General features: G+C 25.8%; 1 protein-coding gene across 1 annotated transcript; it reads right to left on the bottom strand.

Moving 5' to 3' along the window:
* Window positions 1-12,788: 12,788 nt before the first annotated feature.
* LOC112600098 lies at window positions 12,789-14,371 on the bottom strand. The gene is made up of 4 exons (XM_025347260.1): window positions 14,260-14,371; window positions 14,140-14,179; window positions 13,633-13,783; window positions 12,789-13,580 (listed from the first exon to the last, which is right to left on the bottom strand). The coding sequence occupies exons 1-4, from the start codon at window positions 14,369-14,371 to the stop codon at window positions 12,789-12,791; spliced, it is 1,095 nt and encodes a 364-aa protein (XP_025203045.1).
* Window positions 14,372-14,773: the final 402 nt, after the last annotated feature.

Raw genomic sequence — 14,773 nt, 5'->3', positions numbered from 1 at the left:
GTTATTTTGTTACTCAATAATATTACCATATTATTAAATACGAATTTCATATTATTATATATAAATTTATTTCACACAAAAATATACAAAAATTATCAGTATATACATAGATCATGACTTATTATTATTTTTAAACCTTGTAACACATACTAATAGTAAATAAGATATTAACAACGTATAATTAAAATAAAAACATATAAGACGTTCTTCTTCTTTGATTTATGTAGTTTAATGGACTAATATTATATTGTCATAAATTCAACAATATTTATATAATTATGATTAATTTTTTCTAAGTGTTATAATACCATTACATTATCAAAGTATCTACCAAACTTACGAAATCACGTTATACTCATACAATAATACAACTGAACAAAAAAAAAAAAAATATATATATATAAAAGCTGTATGGAAACTTATCCGCTATAGTATGATTAATTACGCCTTTAATGAGTCAAATATAAAACTTCTGAAATTTCAAATAACTAAATCAATTTATATACTTAGACACGTATAATAAAGATATGAAATAAATTATTAAAAGAATGTTCCAATGAAAACACCAGGTGATTATTTTATCATAAACAGTTGATTAACGTTTATGAAAATATTTTTACATAATTTTTTGTCAAAATAAAATAATATTTTATTTTTTTAAATATTTTTAAAGTTTTTTTTTACTTTTTTGAATATTAACTTAATTTTTTTATTTTATAATCCTAAATATAGGTATATTAATTTGACGGTTTTTATGTTTTCAAATCGAATTTCTTAACAAGTACTTAGATATTTAGCTCTAATAGTATTGGAAAGTATAATACTATAATAAAACCACTTATTAAAAATTCGATTTTTATACTATCAAAATTTTGAAAAAAATTATTCTCTTGAATATAAAAATCAATAATATAATATGTAGCAATTTAAAGAATTTAAAATTTACAGATAACAAAAAATGGTAAAAATTAATTTAATAAATACTAATTTTAAAATAGGTACAACAAATACGTATATATATTTTTATGAATTTTAATTTTATTTTTAATTAAAAATTTTTCTATCGAATGAATCACTTTAAATAAGGATAATAAATGTCATATATCACGCATTCGTTCCAAAAAGCTCTTTTATTTTCACACTTGAAAACTTCAAAACATGCATTATTATTTATATTATTAATATTAATACTACATGAGCACGATTTAATATAAAGTACCTATGGTATACGAGTAGTTAAAGTTATTAGTTTTATTATACTTACACTACATGCTCTACTATATCTTTAATTTATTTTATTTTAAAAGTAATCATACAAAAAGTATACTCTATGTCAGGGACGGCGAAACTTTTTTTGGCCACGATCTACTAAAAATATATTTCACAATTGAGGATCGACTTTGATAAAAAAGTTTTTTTTTATTATTAAGTTACTATACCACCATAATTAATTTTCGTGTGCGTAGCCTAAAAATAAATTCTAACACGATAGACTTTGTAATCGTTTGTGATCAACCTTTGGCCGTCCCTGCTCTATGTATATTATTTATAATACTAAATTAGTTTTCAGGTTGTACCTAATTTTTTTGTTACTAAATGTGTATAGATATTACAAATTTTATTTTTCATTATGATAAAAATGTTTATTCTTATATCGTATTTATATTTTTTTCTCGATCGATGACTATTAATAGTATGAAATACATAAATAAATACGATAAATTGATTAAATTTGAGTACTTTTCAGTTGAGAAAAAAATTATGTATATTTTAAACTTACAGATGCTTTTACTAACTCAAAATAATAACGTAACAAACAATATTTGTATCCTTATGTAAGTGTCTTTTCAAATAAAAAATATCAAAATACATTTCAAACAAATACATAGTATTATATTTCTGAATACTGAATATTTCTTAGGCTTTTGGTTCGTAATAATAATAACAACTTGAAAATGACTCGAGTTACAATTTTGTTTTTTTAAATATAACAGCGCTTGGAATAGTAAGATAATTCATTGAATACAATGATACTGTGTAAGTGTTTATGTAAATATTTAATTGTTATTTATTTATAAAAATAATTTTCTTTAATGTTTATGATTAATTTATTCCACGTTATTTATAAATTTTAAACGCCTAATTTACTTTATTCCATTAGGTTTTTTCAATAGATTGATATGACGAGATACTTGTATTACTGAAATCAGTCAAACGAAATAAGAGAAAAGTGCATATCTACTTACAGTTTCTGTATATGCAATATTACAAACGTAAAAATAAAAAATTGCCAGCACATTGTTGGATGTATTTTTTTTAAACTCGATTTAATTAATTATCACTTACACACCAATGTTTATTGCTTTTTAATTTATATGAACGAAAAGTCGTGTATATTTTAGTTATAATAAATACAACATAAGACTTTTAATTAATCACCCATAAAATAATATTTACCTATTGTTTTTTACTATTCCGCACAAGTTATTAATGATTTTTCACATTTAAAATAATTTTTCATACTTAACGTGTTCACTTCATTGGCTTAAAATATGATAATTACTTGTTTAGTTTAGGTAAATCGAATGCCTAAATAATTTTTGTGATGAAAATGCGTATACTTCAACATTATGTATTATTATTGATTTAAAAATAGAATTTGTTGTGCCAGAAACTCATAGAATAAAATTTATATTAACTAACTTTGAATAATTAATAGTAAATTATAGTATTTAATATTTATATAGGTATATCCAAGAGCAAACTTTAAAAATGTCATTGTTGTACCTATTATTGTTATTATTATTATTATTATGATTTAATTACTTTTTATTGTTTCTTAAATTTTTTTGATAATTTTCATGAAATTTTGATGTACTTATTTAAATAATAAATTTTAACATAACACAAATAATTTATTCTTAAAAGTATTAAAAATGTTAACAACAAAGTAATGGATCACACATTTTCAACTAATTTTTTACTATTTAATTTAATTTATTAAATTAAATTAAATAATATATATATATATTGATTGTTCGATGTTTAATATTATAAATTTAAATAAATGTTAATTCTAAATATAAAAATGAAAATGTATGTTGTCATTATATAAAAGTTAAAACTTTTAAAACCATTATAATGAAAATTGGTAAAACAATTTAATTTGTATGCAAAAATGTTATGTTATATAAAAACATCGAACTATAAAAGATATTTTTTTGTTTTTAAATCATAAAAATTAAAAAACTTTGTCAATTAAACGGATTATTTCGTATGTTAATAGATTCTACTATACATTTATACATGAATACGTGTCGGAAACACGAAATATAACAATATAACCAACCCTATAACCATAAAAACCCATAGCTTGGTGAAATCGTTTATCAAACGTTTAGTAAAACATAATTTCATAATAATAATAAAATACCCTGTTTTATAATTTAAAATCGAATGATAGCTGCCCGCCGTCAACACGCACGACACTCTCACAATGTATTACATTGTGTATATTACACAATATGTATACTATTTATGCTGTTCTCTTATTGCTTTGTACATTTTTAATTAGTATAAGTGCAATAATTGTCGACTGTTAACACTATACACACAACAACGGTCAACGAATACGACGACAATAATTACTATTATGACGTACATTATATTATTATATAAATACATTCTATGTACGGGGCCTAACGATCATTTTCGGCACACCGTACCAGGCCGTTATTACTTGCAATAATGTAACACAGGTGTAACCAAATTGCCCACACTGAGGGTGGTATTACCTAAAGTTTTATAATACTACATTATAACCAACACTAGTCGTATTAAAAGTTTAACACGTACGGTAAGTGTACGCTTTCGTATGGTTGGAGCAAATGTACGATGATATATATTTTTTATTTTTTTAGTTCCCCTTACAACAACGGAGAAATAAATAACAGGCAGCTATCTATCGTGTACGTGCGTTAACACAATACTTTACACTAAAATCATATTATTATTCAAGACTTCAGCGTTCAGAAACTTCACATTATCGTTATCCTAGGAAGAACGATTACATTTTTTTTCCAATGCCATTGAGTAGAAATGATAGAATAACATTAAACACAATGTTCTTTCTACTTTTAAACAAAAAATAAGGTGTAAATCTGCGTAAAATTTAAAAAGATGAAAATGATTGTGATTTTTTAGAAAGCATCGTATAATAAATAGTATTATTTTCCAAAAATGCTAACTTTCTGAAAATTCAAGAAAACATCACTCTACGTCAGTTTTTCAAAAAATAAAAATAAAAATAAATAAAACGATTTAAAATAAGATTAATCATTAATATTATTTCTTTTTTATCTTTTGACCAAAATTTATCAGGTTATTTAAACCGTGTGTCCTCTATTATATTATTTTATTATCGTTATATATATATATATGTATTTATAAAACTTTACCAACCACAAACTATGATTAATATTGTAGACGTTTACTTAAATATGGTATATTAGTTAGTATATGTATGTGTGTTAAGTTTGGAAACCCTAAATTTGTATTGGGATCATAATATTATATGATAATATACAACGATTAAAGATAACAATAACTGTTAAGACTTCGAAGTTGGCATTCAATTAATCTTTAATGGTTGCATATGTATAATCTCTATAACAAATTGAAAGTTTCAAAACTTACTAAAGAATACGCATTATGTACTCATACATATTCACATGTATACATATAATATAATTATATAAATATACCATTATTATACATAATGCATAATACGTATATTACCTTAATAAGTAACTATATGTTCCATAAACTTATTTTCAACTATGAACTAAATAATACTGAACATTTAAAATTTACGAAATATAGTATAAATCATTTAAACTTAATACGATTATTACTCGATAAACCATATTAATATGAATGGAAAATTATTGGGCTATGAGTTTTGAATTATGCGTGATTTAATAAAAAAATTATAACATTTTATAATGGGTTTTATTTTTACCATTTAAGATGTAACAAAAAAAAAACCAGTAAATATAAAATGTATTCAAAATCAACTTGTAACACGTAACAAATTTATATTTAAATATTTATAAATATATATATTTATATATATGCATACAGAATAAAACATTATTCATATTTCGCTATACAAAATCGATTCATCGGGATTCGGTAATAATTAATATATTTATAAGTACCTACAACAAGCGTGAATATACAAAAAGTGTATTTTAATCATAATTTAATATAAGAAAAAAGAAAATACTCAGTAATCAGTACTTTAATATTTTTAACAATTATTTAATATTCGCTCTTTAATTTATGTAATAGATAATAGAACTAATGTTATTTAAACGATTGGTAGGAATTATAGTTAAGTACTTTCAAAACAGCTTTACACTATTTGATGATTCGAATAGAAATTAAGTTATAAAACATAATCATGATAAAAATGGCTTAGGTTTTAAATAAAAACATTAGGATTTTAATATATATTAAAATATTAAAAAAAAATTTCATTTTTAATTCTTAGTAAAATTTGGTAAAAATCTGGTAAAAATTTACCAGGTGGCTAATAAACGAAAAAAATTTCACGATTCTATTCAATAACCAAACAATTTTACTAAATCAAAATTAATTGTTATAATAAATTATTATTTCAAAAACTATTTCTCTTATTTTTAAGAGTTTCACAATAGTAAAATGAAGTAATCAAGTTAATTAAGTATTTAGGATGTTAAAAATTAATTAATTTTAACATTAATCGATTTAAATATTATAATACATTAAGTTTTCCATTATAATTTTTAATATTATTAATAAATATATAAATATATTTTTTTTTTTAAATGAAAGCATTATAAACCAGTTATTTTTAATTAAGTACCTTACTATTTAGATAACTTCAGAACATCAGATACTTAATACTTATTAGTTATTTTTAGACTCGCAATGTATTTAATTTTCAAACACGATATAGGTACGTATATTTTTTATTTAATAGTAAAGCCATAAAGTAACAATAAAATTTGTACATTTTCATATTCATTAACTGTGTTTTTTATCGGTATGAATATTTAATAAATTAATTTAGTAATATATAACAGTTATAATTTTTTTTTAAATAATTATTTATTAATTTTAATATATTATAATATACAATTTTTTTATTACTACTATCAAATTATTAAATTAAACAATTATTTTAACTAAAGTACGAGAAAAAATCGATACAAAACGAATACTCTTTAGGTGAAGAGGTAAAGTTAATTTGATTAAAGTGAAAAATAAATCAACTGTCATATTTGCAATTTTTCTGAAATTATAAACATTAATGACGTTCGTTTTCCATGAATAATTTATTGTTACGTGATTATAATAATAAATACTAATTTTAATGTTAGAAATTATTTATTAAATTTAATCAATACCAAATTATTTTAATTATTTTATTATATATACAAACTATAAAAACTTGACTATTACATTTAAATATATATACAGAAATTTCTTGAGGAAAAACTATTGATACAAAAAATTAGAACTTATTTTGGTATTATAATTAATAATAATATAAATGGTAAACGATTTAATTATTAAATATTCTGATGTTATAAACTATAGTTATTCTATATGATATTATAATAAATAGATTGTATAATAAAAAATTCACTTGTATGGTATTTTATAGTACAATAAAATTATCTTCAATTACTGTTAACCAACTAAAAAATCGTTGAACATTTTTAAGGGACATAATAGTATTAAATACTTAAGTAACAATTTTCCCTTATTTTTTAATTTCTAATTAAGAAATATTAATAGTTAATATGTTGCCGTTATTATAAGTGATGACCAAAATATTTTGTATCCATTAGTTTTATCCCTTTCGTAAACTTAAGCATTTTATCAGTAATTAACTAATTGGTTATTAACGTTGATTTTGAAAAAAAAAAAATAGGTAAGAGTTTTTTTTTTTTTTTAACAAATACTTACCATAGTTCTTAACGGTAATGGGTTATACATCGTTACATTTTATATTTTAAGTAAATTTACGAAACAAGAAACCGAAATTCCAAGATGGAAAACATCTTTAAAAAAAAAAAGATATTTTATCCATACTTGTCAAAAAGTTTAGGGTGGTGCTTAGTATAGTCAATGTCTAGTTTTTTATATATCTGTTATTGCAACCGAAAGTCCGAGAATCGTCGTTGTATTGAGTCCTCGTAGTTATTTTGGTAACTTTTTTGTTCGATCAACCGTTCCACCAACACTGCCTGCAGTTGCCTCCATACTCACATACACATTGCGTCGTTGGTCGTGTCTATATTTTATTGTTCCCGGACTAGATTTTCGTATGTGTGGGGTGGCATTATGGCGACGGTGACGGGAAAATCGTGAGTGTGTATAAATTTTACCAAAGTTTCTAAACGAGAAATTGACTGATCACCGACAAATAACGTGTTTCGTGTATAGTAAAACTATCTGGCTAAACGAAAAGTTTTGTTATTCTATATCTGTCAATAGCCAATGCGTTTGACCTTTTATATTCTTCATTGGACAGAGCAGGCGGCCGTTCAGTTTGGCTGGTATATGTGTATATAAATATATAAAAGTTCCTGTTATAAAAGCTTTTTGATTCAATGGACATTTTTGAGTTCACAATATATACGAAAATGCTGTCGATAAACGTGTTAAGTCGGTGTCGAGTTAATTGCAGCGGTGGCATCATTCTGACGACAGGTACAAGGGTCGGGTGAGACATAAAAAAAAAAAAGTATCTTATTGTCACACGATACAAGATACTTTTGTTTTATGTTTATATTATATTATATAATTACGTGATGCGAGATTATGTATCAATATGTAAACAAAAGACATCAGATACTCTGATAAAAGTTGCTCAATAGATTCTGTAACTACATAAAAAAATAAAATAAAATATTAAAAAAATAAAAATATGCTTATACAATAATCATATAAAGTTGTATATTATTATATTATTATGTTGATTGTAGTTTAATAAATAATTTTAATTAATTTAATTTGTATTTACGTTAAAATTATTAAATTCATCTAAGTAAGTCCGCTCATAAAATACTATTAATAACATGTTTGATAATTACAGCTATACTAACAATGGAAAGAACCAAATATTACTTTCCACCATATTAAATATACCTCTTAAATCAGGCTAAAATTGTACGAATAAATAAAAATTAAGATAAATGAAAACCAATCAGTTAATTTTAAGATTAAATTGTACTCTTAACAAAAATTACTGCTTCCTATCCCTAAACAATATGCCCAAATTAATTCAAAATTAAACTAAACACTTACGAGTTCATTTAGACAAAAAATTAACTTAGGTCTAACATACAAAATATAATTAAACACTCGCTTATATCTTCTTCATCCAATATTATCCACTTAAATGAGTTTAAAAACAAAATTCAAACGATCAAAACAATTTAAACTTCCCCCACCGTTTATACGTTATTATGTTCTGAGATTTGGCTAAACCCTCTAACATAGCTTTCAATCCACGTGTCTTTGACAAATCATTGGATTTCTATAGTGCATGATTAACAATGCTCTACAGTCTACATAATGATCTACAAATCCTAATAGTTATCAAAGTAGCATTACGATACTATAAAAGAATTAATTTCAAACTCTACTCAAATCAGAATCCACTAATCTCCCGTAAGTTATCAATCACTATTCCCAACAACCAGCATCGGATAGAAAAGATATCGGCTTACTGAATTTTAGGACTTCTAACGTTTAATTATAGCTATGTAATTTAGTGTACGGTTTAATAATTCGATTTAATTATGTTTTCTTCTACTTTTAGTTCTAATTTATCAGTATTATAAAAAATAAATTACGACCAAACATTCATTTTGAGCGGCCCACTGAGATTTTCTAGGTAGCTCGCCGGCCCAATCCTAGTCTACCAGCAACCCACCGAGAAGACTTAAAAGAAAATGGCCAGGAGATAATCGTATTAAATACTAATAATAATAATAAACGGTGTCCTCTTAAAACCCATCATGTTAATTAGGAAGTATTGTTACTGAATGGATTCCATCTCTCAAGTTCATTCAAGCCATATTTTGTTATATTTCATCACATAGTTATCATTTACTTATTATATTCTAATGTTTATACATTTTAAATTAAACATTTCTCAATAAAAATAAAGTTTAGTATATTAATATTAATAAAACAATAATTATAATTTAAAAAAATTAATTTTTTAAACGTTAAATATTAATTAATATGTCAGACAATTTAATCGTCATAATCGTGTGTAGGGAATATTATATATTATATAAATGAGATCCAAAAAAAAAAAAAAAAATCAGAAAATATATTTAATACAAATACGTCATAATGAAGTATGTAGTTTTTTTCTTTTGAACAATTTTACAAAGAAGAAAATACAGTGACTTGATTATTGTTACATAATATGCAACTAATTTTATAAATTCTCATGGAGAAAAATAAACATTGAATAAAGTCTAAAAATATTATATCAATAATTATAATAATTATATGTTTAATATATATTACACAAACTGAATAACATTGAATAATAATATATTACTATAAAAGGCACCTAAAATCTAACGAGATAACTATTAAAAAAGCATAATGATACAGACCAAATTTTTATTGCAATCAGATGTGATTTTTAAATCAGTATCTATATATCTGATATGTTGCATCACTCTTTTGAAGCATGTATATACATGTTTAACAGTAGACGTATATCAGCTTTATGGAATGAAATAATATTTTACTTCTGTTTGTATTACTTTTATCAATGATTCATTAAATTGTTTAATATATACCATGTTAGTTTTATTTTATCTAAATATATATACGATATAATACATACTCGTATTATTAAATTATATTTTATTTATTTTTACGTATTTTAAATACTATTCAAACCAAAAATTCACAGTAAAGCTTAAATTTACAAAAACTCCCTGTTTCATTTTACACCCGAAAATGTATTAACGTACATTGTTTGTAATACATGACATTAGCTGAAACGTTCTACTCGTATACGGTGTGTTCAAAAAGTACCCGGAATTTTCGTTTTTTCAAAAAAATATTTTTTTATTCGTCTACATCAATGTGGTCCCATTCAAAATAGTCCCCCCCAGATAAAATACACTTATGCCAGCGTTTTTTCCAATCTTCGAAGCACTCTTGATATTCACTTTTTGGCATGTCCTTGAGCACTCTCAGCGATTCGGCTTTTATTTCTTCAATCGAGGAAAAACGCCGTCCTTTCATGGGTCTCTTCAACTTTGGGAACAGGAAAAAGTCACACGGAGCCATATCTGGGGAATATGGAGGTTGGGGCATGACTACAGTATTGTTTTTGGCCAAAAAATTACGAACAAGTAACGACGAATGAGCAGGTGCGTTATCGTGGTGCAAAAGCCATGAATTGTTTTTCCATAAATCGGGGCGTTTTTTTCGGATTGCTTCACGCAAACGTCGCATAACTTCAAGGTAATACTCCTTATTAACCGTACGACCTTGTGGTAAGAACTCTTGATGTACTATGCCATTAAAATCGAAGAAAACAGTAAGCAAAACCTTGACATTTGATCTAACTTGACGTGCTTTTTTCGCTCTTGGTGACGTTGAATGCTTCCAGGTGGACGATTGTGCTTTAGTTTCGACATCATAACCGTACACCCATGTTTCATCACCAGTTATGACCCTTTCAAGTAAACTTGGATCGTTGTTGACGTCATTTAGCAGCTCCTGAGCGATGTTTATGCGATTGTTTTTTTGGTCAAAATTCAGCAGTTTTGGAATGAATTTTGCTGCCACTCGTTTCATGTCCAAAACATTTGAAAAAATGTTATGACATGAACCAATCGATATGCCAACTTCATCAGCAACTTCTCTAATTGTGATTCGGCGATCATTCATAACCATTTTTTCCACTTTTTTCACATTTTCATCGATTATTGACGTGCTAGGTCGACCGGAGCGTTCGTCATCTTCAACGTCTTCGCGGCCATCTTGGAAACGCTTATACCACTCGCAAACACTTGTTTTTTTCATAACAGACTGACCATAGGCTTTTTGTAACATTTCACACACTTTGTTACACTTTATTTCATTTTTTACGCAAAATTTAATACAAATCCTTTGACTCTTCAATTCTTCCATTGTTTAAACGAGCAAAAATCGCCGAGCACATAAAAACACGTCGTACCTTAGTGACTACCACAGACAAAGTAAACAGTGATTATAGCTGAAAACGTTATCATACTTTAGGGGCATGTATACCAACACAATAAAAAAAAAATTTTGACAATCGGACTCTCCCACATAGACCAACATGCATTAAGTATTTAAGCAGCAAAATAATAAATATTTTAATTATAATTTATTAGACTTACTATTGGATCCAGTAACAAACATGGCTCATTCAAGCAGCTAACCGGCTCAGAATTTTTATCATCAATGGTTATATTATTTGTTACCAACTAAAATACAAAAAAATTTAAATTTAAGTAAAATAACTTAAATTAAACTTACTTCTGTCTATGATAATCTTTTTTCAGTTAAAGAAACATGTCACTATTACAAATACGTATGGTCTGTAAAATAAAAACAATAAGACTGTAAAATTTAAATTAATTAATTACATAATGTAGATTAAAATAACTACTATTGATAATCGTTATATATTTGATTTATGCAACAAAGCATATTTTTAATTATTTATTTTTTTTTTTTTTTATTGAAATTTGTAGTTTACAATTAATTTCGACAATTATGTGTACATGCTATAAGTAGATTATATAAGCAACCCAGAATTAAGAAAGAACGAAACTGTGGCGGTAACGGCGGTAACAGACTGAGAGGAAAGTATATGGCGAGCATCGGGAGTTATGTTGAGAGTGTGTAGGAGATATTTTTAATTATAATAAATTTGTTTTAATAATGAATTATGATATATACCTCATACAAAGATTTTCTTTCAGTTTCCAACAAGCGAGGTGCATTTGGTACATTAAATAATGTTGTGTTATACCTTTACCGACAATTGAGTCACTAAAAGACTATAAAATTACCGGTTTCAGATGGCTCTCAAAAGTCGATATTGCTATCTTATTTGTTTAGACATTCAATTCTCAACGACTATAAATTAACCGGTTTCAGATCGGATTGAAAGAATACGAATAACATAGGATTACCTTCGTCGTTTAAACCTCAAATCCTCAACGACCATAAATTAACCGGTTTCATATCGGATTCAAGGAATACGACAGAATTGTGTGGCTACTCAATCAAAATATAAATTAATTTGGTCGGAAATACTTTATATTAAAGAATTAAAACAATAATCCAAAAACACTATGTCCGTCTGACAACAGCCTTCCTCCGTCGCAAAACTTCGACGATTAATGAACTGTTGGCCTGCGGGACTGACAGTATTCCCTGACTGCCCGACTTCCACGAATTCCCGACTTCTACGACCGCCTCCGACTCTCCTTGTCTCAAGGTCTTTTATAATTCAAAATTTTATGTTGCCTCAGCACATCCGCTTCATAGGTTGGTGAGAAAACCCTTTAAAATATAAATATGTTATAACAATATTACATTATATTATTATAATAAAACATAAAAAACAACATTATTTAATTAAAACAGTATAAAAAATATAAATTAAAATAAATGAAACTTCAAAATATTAATGTACACGATTTTGATAAAAAAATTTAAATATTTTCTTCTGTACTTGTTTGAAAATAGGTACCAGTTGAAGAAGAAGTAGTAGGTACTGAGCTATAAAATTGAGATACATTGTCTGTTGATGTTTCGATGTTTTGAAAGTTGTATGGCTGAACTGATGGATGAGCTACAGCTAATTGTTGATCTGTAAAAGTATTCAAGTATGTTTGTGGTTGTGTATACTTTAATTGTTCCAATTCCATTTCAGATACTATTGAAAAAAATTTATTCTTAGCAACATGTTGCAAATATGGAGAAAACTGTTTCACTGTTGAACAAATAGAAGAAAAAAATTGATCTAAAGCGTCTAATTTTTTATCTGCTTCGCTCGATTTGTTGTCTCTGTTGTCTAAAATAAATTTCATAAGTGTAGCTGATGCATTTTGAGGTACAGTGGAGTCAGGGTTCGTTTCATTTCTTTTAAATTTTTTTTTAGGAAATGATTGCTTAGTTGAAGGTGCAGATGTTTTTACACTCTGATTTGCTAATGGCTCTATAACTTCTTGACCAACTTCAATTGATCCATCTGAATTTTCACTCATGTATTCCGAACGAGTTTCTTCATTATTTGAATAAGACAACTCAGCATCATCATCATCACTAACCCTGTTCACACTACTAATAGATTCTCTTTCTTTCATGTGCTTTTTCAAAAATTCCATTTCATCAGAAAATTTCCATTTCTTAACAAATTTAGATTTTTGACCAGAAACAGTTATTAATTTTTTGGATGATCTCCTATAAGCATCTCTTAAGCCACTCCACGTTTTTTTGCAAATCTGTGCTAAAATGTTTAATTTTAGCTCCCAAAATTCGTTGGATATTTTTCACCCAATCTTCTTTTTTGGGACATGGTATGCATTCATTTTTCATTTTAGATATAATAGCATCACATACTTCTAAGACAATTCCCTGGACAGTTGAATGACCCAATCGAAAACTGAATGCTATAGTTTGATAAGAATCTCCGGTTCCCAAAAACCTATATAAAATAAATAATTTAATATTTGAAACCAGTTTTGAAACATAGTTTTATAGGTCTATTATATTTTTTTTCGGGGTCAACATTATGAAGAATATTGAATTTAAATATGAAAATTAAATTTTTTTTTTTATTTATTCTTTGAAAATGTTTCAGCACACCAGGTGCTATTACAAATATATTTACAATTATAATTTAACCTTTATATTTAAATTGCTGATTGTAAAAATTAAATTTAAATTTAAACTGAAAATTTAATTAAACAAATAATATAAAATGTTTTCTTTAATTAGCTTATATATTATGCGCATAATTTGTGTGATTTTCATTAAAATAGTACTATAACATTGATTTACCTCAAACATACAGCCAGTTTTTCTTTAGCTGGTATTGATTCTCTGAAGTGTGTGTTTTGTTTATCGACAAAGAGTAGCAAATTCACCTTCAGTCTTCCGTTTTTTCAAAATGTCGTGAACCCAAATCAACCTTTTTTTTAATATTTGTTTGTCTAACATCTTGTTGTTCTTCATCTTCGTCTATTAAAACCGCTATCTTAGCCAATTCGGGCATAGATAAATGACGAAACATATTTATTATTTTTCAATTATCACCGAACCACGTAAACTCTTGTCGACCGCACTACAAAAGAGGCACGCAAATACAAACCAACGTTATAATATTATAGATCTAGGAAATATTATTAGGATGCTGGTGGTTGCTGGTCATAGACGTAACTAGAAGCATTAAATTGAGTGGGCTAAAGCCCATGGTGTACTTAAGTTCAGTTACGTATTGCTAGAAAATACAGTTATAATAATAATAATAATAATAATAAAAATACTGAATATAATGTACTGCTATTGAATGTGAAATTTTACTTCTATATTGAAAATTTTGGTAATCATAATTTAGTATATTTTCTTGTTTATTATGGACTATGGGTGAGGGTGTAGTTCCATAACCCATTCCCATGTTAAAAATTTGTATAGA

Source organism: Melanaphis sacchari, unplaced genomic scaffold (genome assembly GCF_002803265.2).
Source record: "Melanaphis sacchari strain LSU unplaced genomic scaffold, SCAv2.0 Contig60_pilon_pilon, whole genome shotgun sequence".
NCBI lineage: Eukaryota > Metazoa > Arthropoda > Insecta > Hemiptera > Aphididae > Melanaphis > Melanaphis sacchari.
The sequence above is the reverse complement of the archived record's forward strand: the minus strand, read 5'-3'. Positions and strand labels throughout refer to the sequence as shown.

Coding starts and splice junctions, on each gene's coding strand:
- LOC112600098 (XM_025347260.1), bottom strand. CDS start 14,371: ATGTTTCGTCATTTATCTATGCCCGAATTGGCTAAGATAGCGGTTTTA. Junction 14,180..14,259: donor TAAAAAAAAGGTTGATTTGG/GTTCACGACATT, acceptor CACACTTCAGAG/AATCAATACCAGCTAAAGAA. Junction 13,581..13,632: donor GTCCCAAAAAAGAAGATTGG/GTGAAAAATATC, acceptor ATTTTAGCACAG/ATTTGCAAAAAAACGTGGAG.